Source organism: Corythoichthys intestinalis, chromosome 1 (assembly GCF_030265065.1).
Source record: "Corythoichthys intestinalis isolate RoL2023-P3 chromosome 1, ASM3026506v1, whole genome shotgun sequence".
NCBI lineage: Eukaryota > Metazoa > Chordata > Actinopteri > Syngnathiformes > Syngnathidae > Corythoichthys > Corythoichthys intestinalis.
The window spans coordinates 45,761,608-45,781,357 of NC_080395.1; the positions used below are offsets into that span (position 1 = coordinate 45,761,608).

At 38.6% G+C, this 19,750-nt stretch overlaps 2 protein-coding genes and 1 long non-coding RNA gene across 3 annotated transcripts in view; all 3 read left to right on the plus strand.

Annotated features, from left to right (window-relative positions):
* Nucleotides 1-1,887: 1,887 nt before the first annotated feature.
* On the plus strand, nt 1,888-5,326 carry clec3a (C-type lectin domain family 3, member A). The gene is made up of 3 exons (XM_057848209.1): nt 1,888-2,018; nt 2,095-2,175; nt 4,102-5,326. The coding sequence occupies exons 1-3, from the start codon at nt 1,916-1,918 to the stop codon at nt 4,497-4,499; spliced, it is 582 nt and encodes a 193-aa protein (XP_057704192.1). The 5' UTR covers nt 1,888-1,915; the 3' UTR covers nt 4,500-5,326.
* A 2,981-nt stretch (nt 5,327-8,307) lies between these two features.
* Nucleotides 8,308-19,750, plus strand: part of usp47 (ubiquitin specific peptidase 47) — a 46,638-nt gene continuing 35,195 nt past the window's right edge. The window contains exon 1 of the mRNA XM_057855362.1: nt 8,308-8,593. Coding sequence (XP_057711345.1) covers nt 8,549-8,593 — 45 coding nt within the window. The 5' untranslated portion in view covers nt 8,308-8,548. The remainder of the gene's footprint in view (nt 8,594-19,750) is intronic.
* Nucleotides 8,634-13,371, plus strand: LOC130929390 (uncharacterized). The gene is made up of 2 exons (XR_009066884.1): nt 8,634-12,772; nt 12,879-13,371. It is a non-coding gene; the product is annotated as an uncharacterized LOC130929390 (long non-coding RNA).

Here is a 19,750-nt window from a genome sequence, read left to right on the forward strand (position 1 = left end):
GAGACAGTCAACCTCTGCTGCCACCTGTTGTCAACACTGTTGTTGTCCAACATGCCTCATAGAATGCATTGCAGCGCTACAGATATTAAATAAAAATCAAAATTCACGTTCTGTGCTAATTATTTTTTCAGTTACCTTTCCAGTTGTTTCATTAATTACTAGTTATGGTATTTGGTAACACTTTATTTGACATTGACGCCATAAACTGTCATTAGACAATCATAATTATGACATGACACTGTCATGAGCATTAATGAATGCTTATAACAGATGTCATTTAGTGTTATCCGGCAAATGATCTCACTTTTGAAGGGATGTAAAAGATCCAAGCCGGACACAAATGGAGTTAGTGACATAATTTGCCGGATGACACTTAATGACATCTGTCATAAGTATTCAGTAATGCACATGATAGTGTCATGTCATAATTATGAAGGTCTTATTACAGTCTTATGATGCCGCTGTCAAAATAAAGTTACCTATTAACCCAAATAAATCAACAAATAAGCCACATTGGACCATAAGCCACAGGATTCAAAATGAAGGAAAAAAGTAGCGGCCTGTAGTCTGAAAATTACAGTACTTATTACTGTAGAAATTGACTTCTAGTTATAGGTAAGAAGTAGTTCATGTATTGTATGAAGTCCTTATTGAATTCCAATCCTAGCATTTAGTAGAAATATATAAGATGTTTGACAAATGGAATCGGTGCATGTTTTACGTGCATTTACATTACATGTGTTATCGTGTTGTCATAACGCTTTGGAAAAAAAGGAAAAGAAGTATCTAGTGTTATGTGTGTTTATTATCTGTGGTTAACTTTTTTTGTTCAGTTATGCCATTTTTCATCATGCACTTTGTTTACATGAAAATAAATGGATTTGCAAAGTACAGAGGACGTTTTCATTTCCAACTTTAAGCACAATATGTAACATGGTAGCCCAGTGCTTTTCTCACAAGGTCCACAATGAGAGTATTGGATGAATCAAAAATTATGTCTGGTACAAAATAGCTGTTTTATTATCATCACTATTGTTATTATACCCCAGCATGTAGTTAAATGAGATACAGTACAAAACTACCTTTAATTATCTCCAAAGGGAATATTTGAATGTTACAGCAGCCCACAGCAACTTGTGTAAAAATAATAATACTGTAAATAAATAGAACAAGAGCCTATGGGATAAAACAACTATTCTGAAGGACAACGAGGCATATGATTTTTATTTTATTTTAGGATCAAATAAAAAAGGATTATGTCTTTGCACTGTCAGTCCAAGCCTGAATCAGACCCACAGACAAGTTGATGAGGAACAGATTGGAGTTGACATTATGTTTCCATTCACTTACGTTGAAGTATCAAATAATAACACAAAGAACAAATAGCTTGAACTAAGAGAAATTAACAACAACAACAACAAAAAAGTGCACTGACTGATCTAAACTCCAAGAAAACAAGCATTTTTATTAGCACGAAATAAACAATAGTTTGGCAGATAGTGGGGAAAAAATGCACACAAATAACAAGCTACCTTACAATTACGTTTTTCTCTTGACTAACAAATTTACTGTGACATTTTGTAGCGTGTCAGCAGTCGACATAGCACATCCAAATACACCAAAGAAAAGAAGTGCCAAACAGCCAGCGATGTTTCCAGTGTGTCAAATGAAAGGACACACTGCTCAGTGCATCGTGTCCCATGTCAATATTTCTCTCAAATCCCAACACAAGGAAGACATTATTTGTCCCTCCACCCCAATATCTCCCATACCTCCTCCTCATGTTTGTGAAAAAAACATCACGTCGGCCAATGCAGTGGCAGCACACAGAGACCTAGTATATACTGGTCAGTCCTGAGACTTTTTGGACTCCTTTCTAGCAGCACAAGGTGCAGCACTGTACGCAGCCTCTGACATGGCACGTCTGGGCCTCCATGTATTCCTCGTCCTATGCTTCTCTTTGCTCCACTCCGGCTCCGGACGCCCATCCCGCATAAGGAAGTCCCCTCGAGCAACTGGTAACCAGGCATATTATCAGACACAACATCTCCACTCTGCATATTGATATTTCCTTTTTGTCTGTGGACCTTTCAGAAGATGATGATGTGAAGGGCCAGCTTGAGAAGTTGTGGCGGGAGGTGAATTTACTGAAAGAGATGCAGGCCTTGCAAACAGGTATGATTAAAAAAAAAAAAAAAAACGTTTAGTAGGGGTGTAATGATGCATCGATCTGGATTGATATATGAATTGGGCAAAGATCTAATCAAATCAGTCGAAATGCAAAACATCGATCAACAGTGTCATCTTTTAAATATGCTAGTTTGTTGAAAAGAATGGGTTTCGTTCAAATGTTTGAAGTGTTTCTTCAAAGGAAATTTCAAAAACGTCAAGATTGGGTTGCAATTTTTTTTTTACTGTAGTTCATGGGTGTCAAACATCTTTGTCACAGGCCACACTGTAGTTATGCTTTCCTTCAGATTATTTTCATTATTATTCTATGATTTTTCTTTTTTCATAAAAGCAGTAAATATTCACTTTTTATTTTTTAATTGAAAAAAAAAAAACGTATATATTTCACATTTGTAAAACTAAATATTCTCTAATATCTGCGGTCCTCAATCTTTCATCAAGGACCACAGACATTTTATTTAAATTTTACTTTAGTGAGAAACATGAAGTCCATGCACGATTTACTATTTACTTACTCGGGTCACACACGACGAGCCAGATCCGGCCCCCGGAACTTGAATTTGATACCTATGCTTTAGATGAAATTTAACAGATTCTGTTAAATGTGTACAAAATATTACAGTTATCCAATAATGACTTTTTAACCGATATATATTGTCCAACTCCAAAAACCTGATGCTGATATCAAACCAATACCGATATATCCGGTTGTGGACTTAACATATTATGGCTGATTGTATTGTGATGCCCCGCTGGATGCTTTACTAATAATAAATGTAACAACTTCATGGTTTTCCAAATAAACAATTTGTAATCAAAATACTGTAGTGCAAACATCTGTTTTTTGGATCAAGGGCAAGTGCAAGTGCAAAGTGCCAAAAAGGCACTTATTCTGTCCTCAATGTGTGTGTGAGTACACAATATATGATATTTTTTTGTAAAACTGAAAATAACAAAACATTGTGTCAATCAAGTCACACACGTGGTGTATATAGCAACTGGTAGTACAGCTTTCAAGCAATGAAATATTATCACCACATTTTATCACAAACGCAAAAAAACGAAATATACACATCCCCAGTATACTACACAACACTCATTATTATAAAACAAAGGAAGAATATAACTTACAAGTGTTGTGTTAAGGCACAGACAACGTGGAAAGATGGCAAGAACAAGAACTGCTATGGTACACTGTGTAACAGTCACTTCTGTAAATTGTGTTCCTCCCAACATCATCACGCGGTGGCGCTGCTTCATTTATTATTGAATGGTTTCTTCTTCTGTTGCTGCTTTACTTTTATGTGGGAGTTCATCTGCGAACGCGTGTGTGCGCACAGCTGAGCTCCCAAGTGACGAGTGATCAAGGTGGCTTTAATTATTTTTGTTATTAAATGTGCATAAGTGGTAGCTCGTCCCTTTGTTGTTACTTTTATGCACGCATCCTACCTACCACACGTAGGTAGGTGGCTGCATACGTAAGCCAGTCTCTTTAGCCCTCTCTATTTGCAATGAGCTTGCAACGCCTTATGATTACGTCAGCGGAAAGTGCTGGAACTTATCAAAACTAATTGCACCTAAAAGTCAGCAGAAGGTGACAAAACACCAGAAACACAGGCAGGCAATAAGTGGACATGACAGAAAAGCCGCATGCATATTGGCCCAAAACCGAAAATGAAAAACCGACGTCGATATTATCCGATTTAATATTAAAATGCTTTTATCGGCTGATATTAATATCAGACAACTCTAAATAATATCATATTAAATCAATGGGAGGCCCTTAAATGAAAGTGAATCGCGGCAGAATATCGATATCATATCGTGTTATCATGAGACTGGTGATTGATACCCCTAGTGTCTAGACCGCTTGGCCTATAATGAGTTACTTCAAATTATCTCTGTTCTCAGTGTGCCTCCGTGGCATCAAAGTCCACAGGAAGTGCTACCTCACAGTGGAGGAACCTAAACACTACCACGAGGCCAACGAACACTGTATTGCGCAAGGAGGTACTCTGGCAACACCGCGAGATGTGATGGAGAACAACGAGCTTCGAGACTATGCCAAGAGGAGTTCCCCGGGCACCAAAGACTTCTGGATCGGCGTGGCGGACATCGTAAAAGAAGGCCAGTACGTCGACGTCAACAGTCAGCTGGTCAGTTACTTCAACTGGGACCGCTCCAAGAAACAGCCCACTGGAAACAAGCGGGAGAGCTGTGTGTCTCTTTCCGTGGCCGCGCTGGGCAAATGGTACGATGAGGTGTGTCGCAGTTTGAAAAAATACATTTGTGAATATATTATTCCATAAAGGTTGTGCATGCAAAAACTCTCTCCTATGCAGGTCAATGGATGAAACTGAATAATGCAAATAAATAAGTCAAAATGCTCTGAAATATCAACTGAAACTGACTTGACGATGATGGATGACAACCATTGGATGTGGGAGGTCTGGCAGGGATTGCTGTCAACGGCAGCAAATGAGTTAAATAGTGGCTATCAATCTGAACTCTCTTAATGCCAGCCATTTTTAGAGTTGACATTTCAGAGCATTTTGATTCATATTTTAAGGCAGACACGCATTAGTATATATTCTGCCTAAGTAAACCTAGAGACTACCAAATGGAAGATTAGACTTCTTTTATTAAGTTCTTTTATCTTAAAGAATACATTCATTTGTACCTTATTCTATTTTTTAATCATCGGCAATAGAACTGAGGCTGGTTTCATGCAAATAATCTGTTTTGGAAATGAAAAAACAGCTTTTTGCAAAACAAAAAGAAAGGTGAGATGATCCGCGGAGCTATAATATAATGTTTAAAGTGCCTACGACAGGATAAAAAAAAGTCTTAAATAACATTATTATGTGAATTAGAATCATATTTTGAGACGATTTTACTATATACAACACGTTGGCAAAACGCAAATGACGAGAAATTAGTCTTTTAATTTGCCGTTTAGCCACGCCTACCATTATAGGGCTCTAGCGTCCCTAACAGGAGGATGACGTTGGCAGGATCATGGTTTCATCTGATTTAGAATTGAGCCCATTAAGGGGGGATTATTCAGAACGAGGAAAATGTGACTAAGAGGGCCGCAAAATGTCATTGTTTCTGTCTCTAAACTCCAATATTTTTACAGGCTATTGTTTTTATCGAAGTATTTTTCCCCAATTGCTAAATAAATGGTACGGTCATGACAAATAACAGTCTTGTGCTAAATGGAATATGAAATATTAAAAATGCATTTATTCAGTACAACATGGCAAAATTACTCCATAATGATCAAAACTGTCCACCTCTTGCACCTCCCGAACTATATTTTATGCCACCGGAGTTAGTCCGGCTTTTATCATTTCCCTGCCTCTGCTTTGGAGAACATAAACAAACCAGGAGGCGTGACAGCTAGCTTGCCGACATGCTAACCCGGCGGCGAGCAAGTTACAGCTCGTCGGACTCGTTCCCCTGCTGCGGGCAGGAGAGCTCGTTTGCTGGTGATGCAGCTGAAGAATGACTGCCGACATCGGAGGCGCGCGTAGCTGCCACATGGTCAACACGAATATGGCGTAAAATAATGCTTTACTACACGGCGAAGACGTAAACTGTGACAGAGCGGCGTGCAGTTGTTGTGCAGCTAACATGGCAGGATGTGTCTTAGAGAACTTTTCTACATGTCCGTCCATGATCAAACGTAAGTAAATACACTTTATTCCTTTATTTAAAGAAAGTTTGTAGTGTTTACTTTGTAATCGCTGTATTGGCGGACATTTTTAAAACAAAGTTGCAATTTCTTATGGCATGGAAAATTTGACAGAACACCGGGCACAAGAAGAGGGCAATAAGCCAAGTATAGCGCTCTCCCGGTGGGCACGCGAAGGACCGAGGGAAGTGTGCGCCTGAGTGGCATTCTCGGTGGACAATCAGCCACAAAATGCAAGCCACCTCCGTATTAAAATTTGTGCCATGATCCCAGTATTTGACATAATACAAAATAAGATGTTTACTCACTTCCTCTTAAGTCCAATGGTCCCACAGTAGTAGGCTTGTTTTGGCCAATAGCCGCGGTGAATGGGAACCTTTTGAAACCCAAAAAGGCCCACACGCCTCTCCCTTGTGCAGCAACAATTTTTGCCCGCACATTTGGCTGACGTGATGCGAAAAATAAACAAATTAATCCGCAAAATCAGCTGAATCCGCAGTCCACCTGCATGCTATAAAGCAGTGGCCTCCAATACATATAGTCTCCACATAGGGCCGCAGTGGTTGCAGGATTTCATTCCAACAAAACAAGACGACACCATTGCACCAATATGGTGTCTTACAAGTGTAATCAGTTGATTGCAGTCAGGTGCAGCTTGTTTTAGCAGAAACTTCATTGGTTAAACTGTCGGTGCTTAATCAGTTGGAACAAAAACCAGGACGCACAGCAGCCCTTGAGGACCGGTTTGGAGACCCCTGCTATAAAGCAATGCTGTATTGTGAGATGCTGACCCGGGTGACGTCACATTCGCATTCCGCCTCAAAACAGGAAGTTATTCATTTTCATGGCGTGGGATTCAAAAAATTGAAGAAATAAAATGATCGCTTCCACACACATCCAAGCGGTCCATTTCATTCAGGAGCATAAGATACTGCATGAAATATGAAATAAACATGCTTTTTGGTGTCATTTGCACTTTAACTGTTAAAATATCCCAGCCAGACGCTTGGAGGGGCCGGCATAAAAATTTCCACTGGCACCCCCCACACTCACATGCACCCGACCCCCCATTCACATTTGTTCTGCCAATCTTGACATCACATACAGGCGCAGTCTTTTTTGATGTTTTTTGATCCACCTTATGCTACTTTTCCAGCGTACATCCTTTTGACAGGCTGTGGGCCGTGGGCTGTGGCAAATGCCACATGTTTTTTTAATTGTCTGCACCCTGAGAGATAAATAGTCTGAAATTTCAACAAATCTTAGCTGCCTCTTACATTCCTAACCATAAAAAGGGACAAATTCTGCAGCAGAATGGTGCTCCATCGCATACTTCAATCTCTACCTCAAAGTACCTCAAGGCAAAGAAGATCAAGATCCTCCAGGACTGGCCAGCCCAGTCACCAGACATGAACAACATTGAGCATGTCTGGGGTAGGATGAAAGAGGAAGCATGGAAGACGAAACCCAAGAATGTTGATGAACTCTGGGAGGCATGCAAGACTGCTTTCTTTGATGTTCCTGATGACCTCATCAATAAATTGTATGACTCCTTGCCGAAGCCCATGAAAGTCATACAAAACATTAAATTTGGATCTCACAGCACCACTACTTAATTCGCATATGTTATGTAACATATTTTTGTATTTGAAGTACATTTTTTGTTCAATTTTCACACTACTTTCTGTAGGCGACAAAACTTTTGTCTTGCCAAAATTTGACCTTTATGTCTTCATTACATGATAAATCTTTTATCAGTGAACCAAATATATTTTTGTACATTCAACATCATTTGGAAGGGTCTTAGCTTTCATATGAGCCATTTCTGAAACCAACTGAATAATTAAAAGTCAGGGAATTAGCAATTGTTTCTACAAAATGGATAAGCGACAAGACTTTTGTCAGGGACTGAAGTAAATAACAGTTTTTCTCAGTCACTTGGGTACATCAGTTCAGAATTGAAATTCTCAAAACCACTCGTTCTATCTTCATAAGGTTCCGTGTATACTAAAATGCGTTGATTGGAAGACATTTATGAAAGATTGAAAAATGTGACACCCAAACCCGCTCTCCTTCTTTACCTTTGTTGCTCTTTTAGACAATTTTTATAATGTAACTCGAGTACGTTGTCTCAATAAATGCTGGAAATTTTGGAGAAAAAGACAAATTCTGGGATGAAACTCCAGTGAGAGTACATTAGCGCTATCTAGCGGCAACATAAGATAATTACAGTTGAGTGAATGCTTTGACAAACGTCTCTAAATTCATTATTTCCTTAAAATAATAATAATAATAATAATAATAAAACACACAAACAGTTGTGCTTGAAGGGAAACTGATTGAAACGAACGTTGAGCGGTGAGGTCCAATTTAAATGTCCACACATACATACGTCATCGTCGTCGTCAGAGGTAGCTGAATGAAATCTCGCGCAGGAACACACCGGCCATTTTTCTCCATAGCACGGCTGCAGCTTCCAGGGAGTGAAATCGCGCTTCATAGCACTTTGATAAGCCCACAAGTTTGGACAAGTGTCAGTCGGTTCGACAGGCTTACGAAAAGTCCCAACAACAGGACGCGAATCATGCTGTCGCGGACGCGTGCAAAGTTACTTCGCTGACATCCTCGTCTGCGTTCGGCTCGCCTTAAAGTGTCGCACAAATGGAAATGGTGCCTAGCGAGGGGAACCAGTTCGTTTCCAAAGAGGTGAGTCGAGCCCACCCCAATCCTGGCTGCATGACCTGTCACCCTTTTTGATGCGTGTAATGGGAAAATACATGTAGGGGGTGTCAACGTTTTAAGTGTCAAGCGAGCTCGGTTGTTGTTTAGAGGCCAGCTTAGCTTAGCTGTTAGCTTCTAAACACGACTTAGACGGCCTATCGTGACATGGCCAACATTGAACATTAAGTGAGCTCTTGTGACAGAAGTGGACTTTTGCTGTCAATTCGTCGGATACTAACTGCGAATTCCACGCATGATCATCACGACGTTGGAAGTTGACACGATATTCTTCATTTTTTTTTGGTCCCCTTCCAAGTAGCTCCAGCTGACGAGCTAATGTCGACTGACAAGTCCTTACGTTGGCATAACTTTGCTATGCTTTCGATAGGCATGTGAGAGTCACAATTTTGCACTATTATAACTGTGCGGAATCCTTTAATGTCTTCATGTGGCTTGTTTCGAAATTAGTGTAAACTACGTTCTCGTCGTGTATCAGTTGCTCTGTGAAAGACTAATTTAAGCACATATAAAACTCATTAGAATACTCTTTGATCTTCTCTATGCCGTTGCTTGATCAAAATGTTTGTCCCTGCGGACTCAATCGACTGGGTTATGGGTAGCCATAGATTGTTAGAGTTGCCTCAAAAGGTTCTCCAGAGAACTGTTACTTAAAAAATAAGGTGACTCAAGTCAAAGTGAAAAGTACAACAGATGAAGAGCCTGTAAATGCAAATTTAAAAGTTTTTAGAAGACAATAAATACTCTGTGACAACTATTGAATACACTTTTTGTTACATTTGTTTTATTTCCAATCACAACACGTGTGGCAAAACAAATAAAATAGCAGTGAGACCCTACTTACCACGGTGCCTAACTTTCGCATTGTCACCTTAGCGTAGTGGCTATCTACTGTAGCGATAATGCAAAGCTGATTTAGTATATCTTCGCTCTCCTCTAACATTGTAAGTATTTGAGGATGACACTTGTAAAAAGATAACTAAACATTATTTAATATTTCATATCTGAAAGCAAACACGATGACCTCTTCTCAATATTCCATCTTTTCCCACCACCAGCGACTGTCCCTTATATCTGCAGTGTTTTACTACCCAACATTTTTGAAACTGAAAGCTAAGTTTTGGTTACAGATTAACTGAGTGGCTACAAATGATGGCGACTGAGGCTATGTCTACACTAGGACGGATAATGGCCTTAAACGTAATTATTTGGACTATACGGCATGTCAGCCTCACTAGTATGCCTATTATCCGGATTAGTTGTTAGACGGATAATGCAGGCGGGTAATGTTACCTGCTGCCTATGCGCCGCCTAATATGGACTTCTGTCTCCCGACAACATTCGAATATTCAGGAAGGGACGTCATGGTGTCACTGTTTTTAGTACGGCATGACAGCATGTAAACAATGGAGGCGGACGATCACGACGTGGCATTCCTGCTCTTTTCTTTCCCACACATTTTTCTTGAACCTTCAAACTACGTGTCAATAATATGGTTCAATTCAGTCCCCATTTGGGGTCCCAGTTGAGGTGGAGATGAGTGTTTTTTACAGAGCTCGTTTCCCGAGTTCTCACATCAGCCAGCTGCGGGACTGGCCCCTCCCAACTCAATGCCGACCGAACATAAGTACTGTATATAAAAATGTGACCTGCGTGGTACCCCCAGTCAAAGAGGCGCGCGGTCAGTTTTTTTTCCAAGACATTTCTGCCTGTCAAAACTGTTGCCACTTCCAGGATAGCCACTTTTATGCACAAGCAGCCTGGTTGCGGCTTCCAGGAAATATACCCAGCGCCACAATATATTCTTCTATTTGTTATTTTCCAAGTGGTGAGAGCGCAACTGAGTATTGATTGTAACATCCCAAGTAATGATGTCAGGCTTTCATTGTTTTATAAAGATTTATTTCAATCACACCTCTGCTCCTGCTCGTAAAAGCCGAGCGTGCTTTCCCCTCCACTCTTGCTCCTGCATGATGCGTTTGATTGCGATCACGGAAAAAACAGTGATTCCAAAATAATGACAATCTAGAAGGTTTAGTAATTTCGATATTTTCCGCGGGCGAGGAATGAGTTTCCGGTTCAGAGGTAAACTGCGTGGGCGATGACTAGAGGTGTGCAAAATTTCCGATTCTTAGATTATTCGCGATTCGGCCGTGGAAGATTCGAGAACGATTCACAAACATCCAAATTCCGATTATTGAAATATGCCAAGTAAAGCGGAAGTACAACACACTCAGCGCGCCGCGCGTGCTTCGGGACGGAACGGAGCGGGAGTAGCTAAACATTATGCTTCTCATTAACCGGCCCCTCGGGTAATGCCAACGCTCAACTCACGGCTCTAGCTCAACTCATGCCACGAGATAAAAAAACACAACAACATACCTGCCTGCTGCCGAAAAGCTGCTACAAGTACAGCTAAGCTACATAATGTTACGGTAGATATCATTTATATAGGGCTAGATGGATTATAGACTCGGTAGCGGTAGCAGCACATCTGCAAAAAGCTAGATGCGGCGTTAGTAAACGGCCGCCATCTTAAAGCAGTAAACTTCCCTGCAATGCTGTTGTAGCGAACCTTCCAAGCAAACCTAATTAACTTTTTATCTAAAATACTCCTAAATCGGTAAAATATTGACTTGAATCTATCTTTAAAATAGTTTTAAAACTTTCGCATGTCAAAAGTAGACAAAAGGGAAATTATGGAATAACGGGAGCAATTTTAACAACTTTAACGGTTGATTCACAACATTAAATTAATTGAATGTAGTTTAAAACTGCTGATACAGAATGGGGACTGGAGTTTTTTTTTTATTTAATGTTATTTTTGTATATTTGTTTACTGCTATATGTTAACTTGATACTGAAATATTAGTTTGGTTTAGCCTGAGAGTATTTTTGAACAATTTTGGAACTAATGTACAAAACTTTATTTAAAAAAAAAAAAAAAAAGGAGGGGGGTGCATCAATAATCGTTTTATAATCGAATCGGAGCCTCTGAATCGTAATCGTAATCGAATCGTTAGGTGCCCAAAGATTCCCAGCTCTAGCGATGACGTAACACATGAGGCTTCTCCTTTTTAAGTATGCGTAGTTTGCGCAAATGCAGGTGTACCTTGCAGAAGCAGGGGGGCCCTTTACCCCTGGGTGTTATTTGTCCATTTTTTGGCTTTTTTCGTTTTTTTCTGTGTTTAAAAGGAAAAAAAGCATATGAAAAAATACACTAGGGAGCTGATATTTCCTGCAGGATACTAAATCATGTAGAAGTTCGAAATGGCACCATCCGGCAATTTCTAACTTACTGCAAACAGGCTGGGAAGATTTGCACTAAACTCTTGTTATTTTGCCATTTTTTGGCTCATTGACTCCCATTATAAATCATGATTTTTAATATGCTGTAAACCTGATGTTTTATCATGCATTTTCCGTGATTATTGATGCAATCGCTTCTTTGGCGAGTCAAAAACATGCAGATAAAAAATTTTTTGTGTTGACACCCAGAAGTCACTAGATGGAGCCATAGGCCAATACATGAATTTTCTTGCGAAGCTAGCTTCAGATCGGTCAAAAATTAAAGCAATAAAGACGGTTGGCTTTACAAAAAAAATGGTGTCAATGTTGTCTGAGCTCACTTTCAGTCTATTTGGGCATGCGTATTTGCAATTTTGCACGTTTGCACAAGACAATAAAAAGGTACTTCCCGGAAATGCAAAAAAACCAAAACAAAAAACCACGTGTTTATTGTTGTCGTTTGAATTTCAACTTTTATTGGTTGGGTGTTTGAATTTCTTTACTCTCATTGGTTCTGGGCATTTTGGGAGTCTCTGTTCTCGCGAGGATCACCATTTTGCATTTCTTCCAACACAACTTATGATCGATGGCGGCGAGAAGTATTTCACCGCAGGACACGATTCGAATGGTGTTAGAAAATCCTGATTCCGACGACGACGACCTTTGTTCGGACGCTTCTTTGGAGAGCCCAGAAGACATTGAACAAATTCTTCCGGACTTTCGATGCCGGAGGAGGACGGCTTTGATGACGAGGATTAGGAAATAGTTGACAACATAACGAGATGAAAGCGGGGAGCAGAAGGCGGGGGCACGGACATGACCACGTTGAGGCGCATGACGAAAATGACGGCGATCGAGGTAATGACGAGAGTGAGTAAGCAAATGTTTTGCATATCAAGGTTTGTCTTGTAAAAGCTGATCAAAGATCAAAGCTGTTATTGTTGCGTGCGCTTGTGCTTTGCAGGCCTGAGGCACATACTCCTGCCGCCGGCGCGCACTCAGGTGGCCAATGTGTGTTTTTTCACATGCCGGACATTTCGTCATGCAGCGCGTTTGTGCTGTTCACGGAGATCTACCCTCGTTTGTGCTGTTCACAGAGATCTACCCTGAGTGGAACGTGAAGAAAAGCTACAAGCGCCGACTATTTCTTGAGGAACTTGGCAAGGCTCTAATTCGGCCAGAAGTCCTAAAACGGGAACCACCGCCTTCTGCCGAAGGCTTGGTTGAGCAGCGAGCTGGACCCCCGTCCAAGCGCAAACAATGTGGCCTTTGCACAAAGCCACTTCGGGCTTCGAACATAATAATAAATAATAATACATTTTATTTATAACGCACTTTACATTTGAACAACAAATCTCAAAGTGCACATCATGAATTGTGTATGTTGTTATTATGTTAACTGTTATATTGTATGTATGTTTTGTAAAATTGTTAACATAAATTCTATCATCAAATCAGTTATTGTCACGTTGTCACAGTCTTGTTCTAAAACAAAAAATCTATTGTTACGACTTTTACTTATCCAATGATGTAGTTATGTAATATAAAATATTTTAGTTTGATTTATATATAGCCTATATAGCATAGTTAGTTTTACTATTAGGATAATGCTGCTATTATTGTCCATAGGGGGCCAAAACAAAAAAACTATATGTTTAGATAGGTCTGATGCCACTGAACATTGTGAGTGGTTGAAAATGAAAACATATTCAGAAATAACTTAGTTATCACACTTCAAAGGAAAAGCCATTTTTTGGACAAAATCACAAGAGTTGAATGTAAATGAGAAAACTGCAATTGTGTAAAAAGTGGGTGTGCATAAAAAAATTGGTTGTTACGACTTGTGGACTTATTCAAGCCTCTAACTATGTGATATGGAATATTCAAATTAGACTTTTGTTTTTTATATATATACAGCATAGTTAGTTTTGCTATTCGGATAATGCTGCTATTATTGTCCATAGGGGGCATTGAAAAATAAAAAAAATAAAAAACTTTATATGTGTAGATAGGTCTGACGCCACTGAACATTTTGAGTGGCTGAAAGTGAAAAAATATTCAGAAATGACTTAGTTATCACACTTCAAAGGAAAAGCCATTTTTTGGACAAAATCACAAGAATTTAGTCAAGATAAAATAACGCCCAAGGGTTAAAGGCACCTTAAACGAAGTGTGGACAGGTATAAAAATAGTCGGCAAAATACCGTAGAGAAAATTAACTGTCCTAGTGTAGACGTAGCCTTAATTCACTTGAACTGGGAGGGTTGACAGAAATCATTCACCCTTGCTTACACAGTTCAAATGGATTTGACACCTATCACCGTCAATGGAAGCGAGTTAGTTAATGCATCTACTCCATCGAGTTTATACTGTACAGTGGTACCTCGACATACGATCGCTTTGACACAAAATCTTTTCGACATCTGACGTAAAATTTGACTCGTCATTTGTTTCTACATCCGATGACATGCTGGAAATACGACGATTTTTGACAGCACCGCAGTTTGTTTGTTTTGCCGGAAGACGACGCACTGCTTTTTTATAGGTGGACAAAAAAAAAAAGAAAAGGTGACGCTTACCATTGAAATGAAGATGTGAATGATAGCAAAATATAAGTGTGGTGTGTGCATCCATGAACTGGGTCGACAATAGGGCCCTAGAATGTCGATCTAAGTCAGCAGTCCTCCTCCTTTCACCAGTCTTTATAATTTAAGGTGACAATTCTTATTGTGGTAACATTGCCAAAGAAATCGCCAGCATCGTCAGTCTTCTTATCATTTATTCCATCAACTCGCCTAGTGTCTGCTGCTGTTGACGCCAGGATCGAAACAGAAAGTAAATTAGCGCTCTCTTGCTCACTGTCTCGTCAGCCCCGCGGTGCGTTCAGGTACAGCCAAAAAAGTGCGCCACATTAGAACCAGATTCGTTACGTTATTACAGGTATTATTATTGCTATTATTATATTATTATAATTTTGATTTTTATTCATAATGTATTTGTTTTGCTCTTTTTAATTGCTATTTGCAACAGTAACAGCAGTATTTATTAAGGATTTAGTGTAAGTTTTTGGGCTGTGGAACAAATTAATGGAATTATAACATATTCTTATGGGAAAATCCTGCTCGACATATGACCATTTCAACTTAAAAATACGCTCCTGGAACGAATTAACTTCGTTTGTAGAGGTACCACTGTATGTATATTTGTATATATAAACAACTGGATGAACCCTTGGTCAGGTCACCCATAGCACTAGTTTAACACTCCTTTTGCTCCCCATTTCCTATGAAAGGATCCCTTTTTTTCCATCTGTGTTTGTACAGTACGCGAGACATCTTGAATGCCTGCATGAAACAATTGTCACCCTGCAGACCATATCCAAAGTGGTACCAGGCTTTAGGTTTATTTTGAGTGTGACGGTTTGATGGTTTTATAATGAGAGGATATACAGGGGTTGGACAAAATAATGGAAACACCTTTAAAAAATCAACAAAAACTAATTTAATATGGTGAGGGTCAGCCTTTTGCGGCAATTACAGCCTGAATTCTCCCAGGTATTGATTCATACAACTTGTAAATTGTTTCTAAAGGAATTTTAAGCCATTCTTCAGTTAGAATACCCTCTAACTCCTTTAGAGATGATGGCGGTGGAAATCGATGTCTTAATTGAATCTCTAAAACTGAACATAAATGCTCAATAATGTTGAGGTGTGGGGATTGTCCCGGCCATACGAGATGCTCAATTTAATTAGAATGTTCCTCATGCCATTCTTTAACAATTATGTTCAAAGATTATGACGCCAAATTGTTAGGCGTCTCCATTATTTTGTCCAACCCCTGTTGGTGATTGCTCTGTTTTTAATCCTTCTTCCAGTGGCAATCTCTTGTACTGCAGGGTTTTAAGACTGGATTCGTTTTGCCACCCGGAAAGGTTGCTCCTTGAGCAAATCTATTTGATTAGCACTTGTTTGGCAGCTCCAACTTTAATTGCATCAATTGCAAGTTATGGACACGAAGGCTGCATATTATTTTCATGGTGGAATAATTTGACTGCTTTTCCATTCATTTGTTAGAAATCATTCAATTTGTAAAATGTCAGTTTTCAAAGCATGTTGATCATTGATTTTCAAGGTAAAAACAATTTTTTAAAATTATTTTTCTCCCTCCACCCTACTTTAATAAAGAAACAAGTACAAAAGACAGAAATAAATCAAAAGCAACTTTTGTTTTTATTTTATTTTTAAATACAGTTACTTAACAAACATAACCATAATTTCCCTCTCTTGAATAAAACACTTTTGGAAACGTTTGTTGCTCAGCATATTGTATGCAAGTGAATAGTGAATTAACTCACATCAATGAGATTGATGAAGTGCATACAGTATTTCAAACTGTTGCTCAACTTTGTTTGAAAAGCTAAAATTAAAGTTCTAGACTTCTGTGATATATTAAAGCACATCTACAAACAGGAATGGTTTATCACATCATTTTCTAATAAATGGTAAATCAAGTCTAGCATTAGGATTACAAGAGTACAAACTTAAAATGTTTGCTCAATTTGTTTGAAAAATTAAAAGTGCAAAACGTCTGTCTTGAATAACACTTCTACAAACATAAATATAATTTACCACATTGAATGCAATTAAATCAAGTTCAATACTAAGATTACTAAAGTGCAAACATCTGCATAATAAAATGAAAGCGCCTCCAGGCTCTCTGCTGATTTGATCACATGTACTTTAATACAAACAAGGTAAGTAGACAACCTTGGCGAAATACTTGCGGCAAGGTACCACATACCTAATACCTGTATATATTGGTGACATATCTTTAGCGATGAGCAATGCGATCGCTTCGGTCATTGCCCTCCATTGTGGAGGTTTCTTATCACATGTGGTGCCTTGGGAAAATGTTTCCACCACAAGACGCTGCTTTTTAACGGGAGTTTGTTGTCGTTGTGCTGTTGTTCGGCTCATAGAGATTGGAATTTCTCCCATTTGCCCAAATACCTGTTTTAGATGCTGAAATAAGTTAATTTTGCTGCTACCTTTTGTTGCAACAGGCCCTAAAATGCCGCCAAACCGAACCAGTTCCCAATCAAAGCTACAAAAGTTGAATTGGGCTAACAGCTTATATCGTGTATGCTCACAGCGTAAACCATACGCTAAAACGGGGGGCGAATTATTTATTTTTTACATCGCTCAAAAGGCAAATATTCAAATTAATGTTTGATACAGAGTACAGACTTATCCGCCCAGGCATAGTTTAAAAACCTGTTAATTTGATGAAATACAAGAGCTAATTAATTAAATTTCATAGAAGACTATACAAAGTAGATTTTTTTCTCTGAAATCATAGGATTTGGCAAAAAAAAAAACATTTTGACAATAGCCCCAAATCAATCAGTTATAATCCAAATTGTAATTTGTTCAAAACTATGACTGTCATTTTAATCCAGAACTCGCCAGGGTGTCACAAAAGCTACAAAATGCAGCTTTAAGAGGTTTAAGACTACAATATAATTTGACTACAACACTAATAAAATATCATAACAAATAATGACAAATTAGACCACGAGAAACTGTTTGAAATACTGTGTGTTTACATTTGTTGAAAAAGCACCATAAATCACCAGGCAGTGATGCATCACGTAAATTACTCTCTATGAAACTGTTGTTTCATGTGCAGTCATGTTACATTCTGGCTCCTTTTGATGTTAAAATTTGCCTGTGGTTACTTTACAAACAAGTCTCTGACAAACCAAAACAAATGGATCATGCAAGCAGTCGATACAACTAAAAGTTGCTGGATCAAATGAATGGAGTAAAGGTCGGGTGTGTTCATAGCAAGAGTACTAGTATATTATCATACCAGTATAAATATGTTGTTGTATTAAAGATATTTTTTTAATTTGACTTGATAGTTTCAATTTTTTGTCCATTCTATTGATACCGATGTACTTGTATTCCATTGACGCCTACGTAACCCATTCATTTTCAATGGCAAAAAAAACATTGTCCCAAAACAACAGGAAATGACCAGATATCAATAAGACATGTCCCCCAAACCTCCCCGATTCCATTGACGCTTATGGAGGATGCTGCCTGACAGCCATGGATGTCCAATTTCCCCTTCATTTCTAATGGCATTTACTTTGTTTAATGCCATTGACAGGCATGTTTGTCCATTCTATTGACAGCCCTGGGCAGGGCTAAGATCTGTATCTCCACACAGCAAAGACCCAGAGTAATTTATCCAGAAATTGCATTTTCTAGTTTGCATATAATTGCAAATTTCAGCACAAGTTCAAAATAAGCTATTAGCATTTGGAATAAAAGATACACAGTACACACCATTTTTTACATCATTACTAGTCTGTAAGTATGTAATATTGCAGCCCAGCGGTACCTTGACTTTAACACATTTTCTCCAAAAACATAAGTTTAATAGTGAGCTGAGATTTACTGTTAAAAAAATACAATAACCAGCTGGATGAATAATTAATAAGTTAGAAACAATAAAACTGTGACCTATATTGACAAGGGTACAAGGGCAATAAAACTTGGAACGTTTTATTGTTCAATTAATGTAATGTAAAACATGTGGCAGCTATCCAGTTGCCAGCAAGTGAGATAATGTAGCAGTTTTACAGCTTCACTCAGTTTTCATTCTTATCTCGCAGGCCACAGATGTGACTCAAATGCACAATGCAGAAGATACAAATTGAAGTTCTTTGTTGTCAAACGCCGATCAATTCCTGCTATGGTTTAGAATTTTGTCAAGCCTACAGTAATAGAGAAAGACAGGAAGTAAAACCCTACCAAAATGAAACCATTATAATGCAAATTGAACTAACAAGTGTAAAAGACACACCCAAAAAAATGTACAGAAGTTGATCCTTGGATGCTGGCTAAAATGAATGTTTTTTTTTTTTTTTCCCCAACAATGTTGGTCGAGCTCCTAAATTACTATGTATTAAATACCCTTTTTATTTTTATTTTTTATTATTTATTAACTGTTGACTCATTTGTTTTTGTTTTTTTTTAGATGGACTCCTGGATCACATTTAAATGTTTTGTATACACCCAAAACTGTTAATCTGGTTCCTTCAGTGTCATTTGTTGACATTTGATGCTGATCTTTTTTTGCTGATCGTTTCGTCCTATATTTTAATAGAAATATCAAATTTTAGCTAGTATTTGTCTATACCAAAGTGGCATTTGCATTTATTCCTGTAGTTTTAGCATTGGTACAGCCATTAAGAAAAAAAAACTCGACAAAATGTTGTTTGTGCTGCGTCACTGCATGTTGGCACCCAGTGATTATATCCATGGTAAAAATAACCTTTAATCTCATAATACACTTGTGTGTTGTCAGCTGCAACTCCGTTATAGAACATGTCGCTCAGTCACATTTTGCCAGGATCTCAATACGCATGTTGCAAATTCATGAAAACGATGAATGTCACAACCATTACCACTTCACCAACGTGTTAGTTTCTTAATCAAGAGACTAATGAGCACCAATGTGCTTTCACTTCCTTTATTGAAGTCAGCCATGTTTATTTTTGTCCCATATTGTTAGGGTACGTTTTGGAGTTGCAGACAGAGTCTTTTTGATGAGTTGCGAAAGAATTCACAGGTAGCAGTGCCTTGTTTTTGTGTGTGCAATCAGGAATGAGCTCTGATCGTCAGCATGTTTGCAACTAGCTGCATGGTATCAATACCAAGGATGGACACATCATTTATTGGACTATAAATCTCTTTATTAACTTTGCCGGCAGTAAATTTCCTATCCATTTTGTTAGGTTGGCAATTTAATGATGTCTACGATCCA

What these genes read in the sequence shown, in the direction of transcription:
- clec3a (XM_057848209.1), top strand. Translation starts at nt 1,916, where the DNA reads ATGGCACGTCTGGGCCTCCATGTATTCCTCGTCCTATGCTTCTCTTTG. An exon ending in GAAGTCCCCTCGAGCAACTG is followed by an intron (nt 2,019 to 2,094) that starts GTAACCAGGCAT and finishes TGGACCTTTCAG; the next exon opens with AAGATGATGATGTGAAGGGC. An exon ending in GATGCAGGCCTTGCAAACAG is followed by an intron (nt 2,176 to 4,101) that starts GTATGATTAAAA and finishes CTCTGTTCTCAG; the next exon opens with TGTGCCTCCGTGGCATCAAA.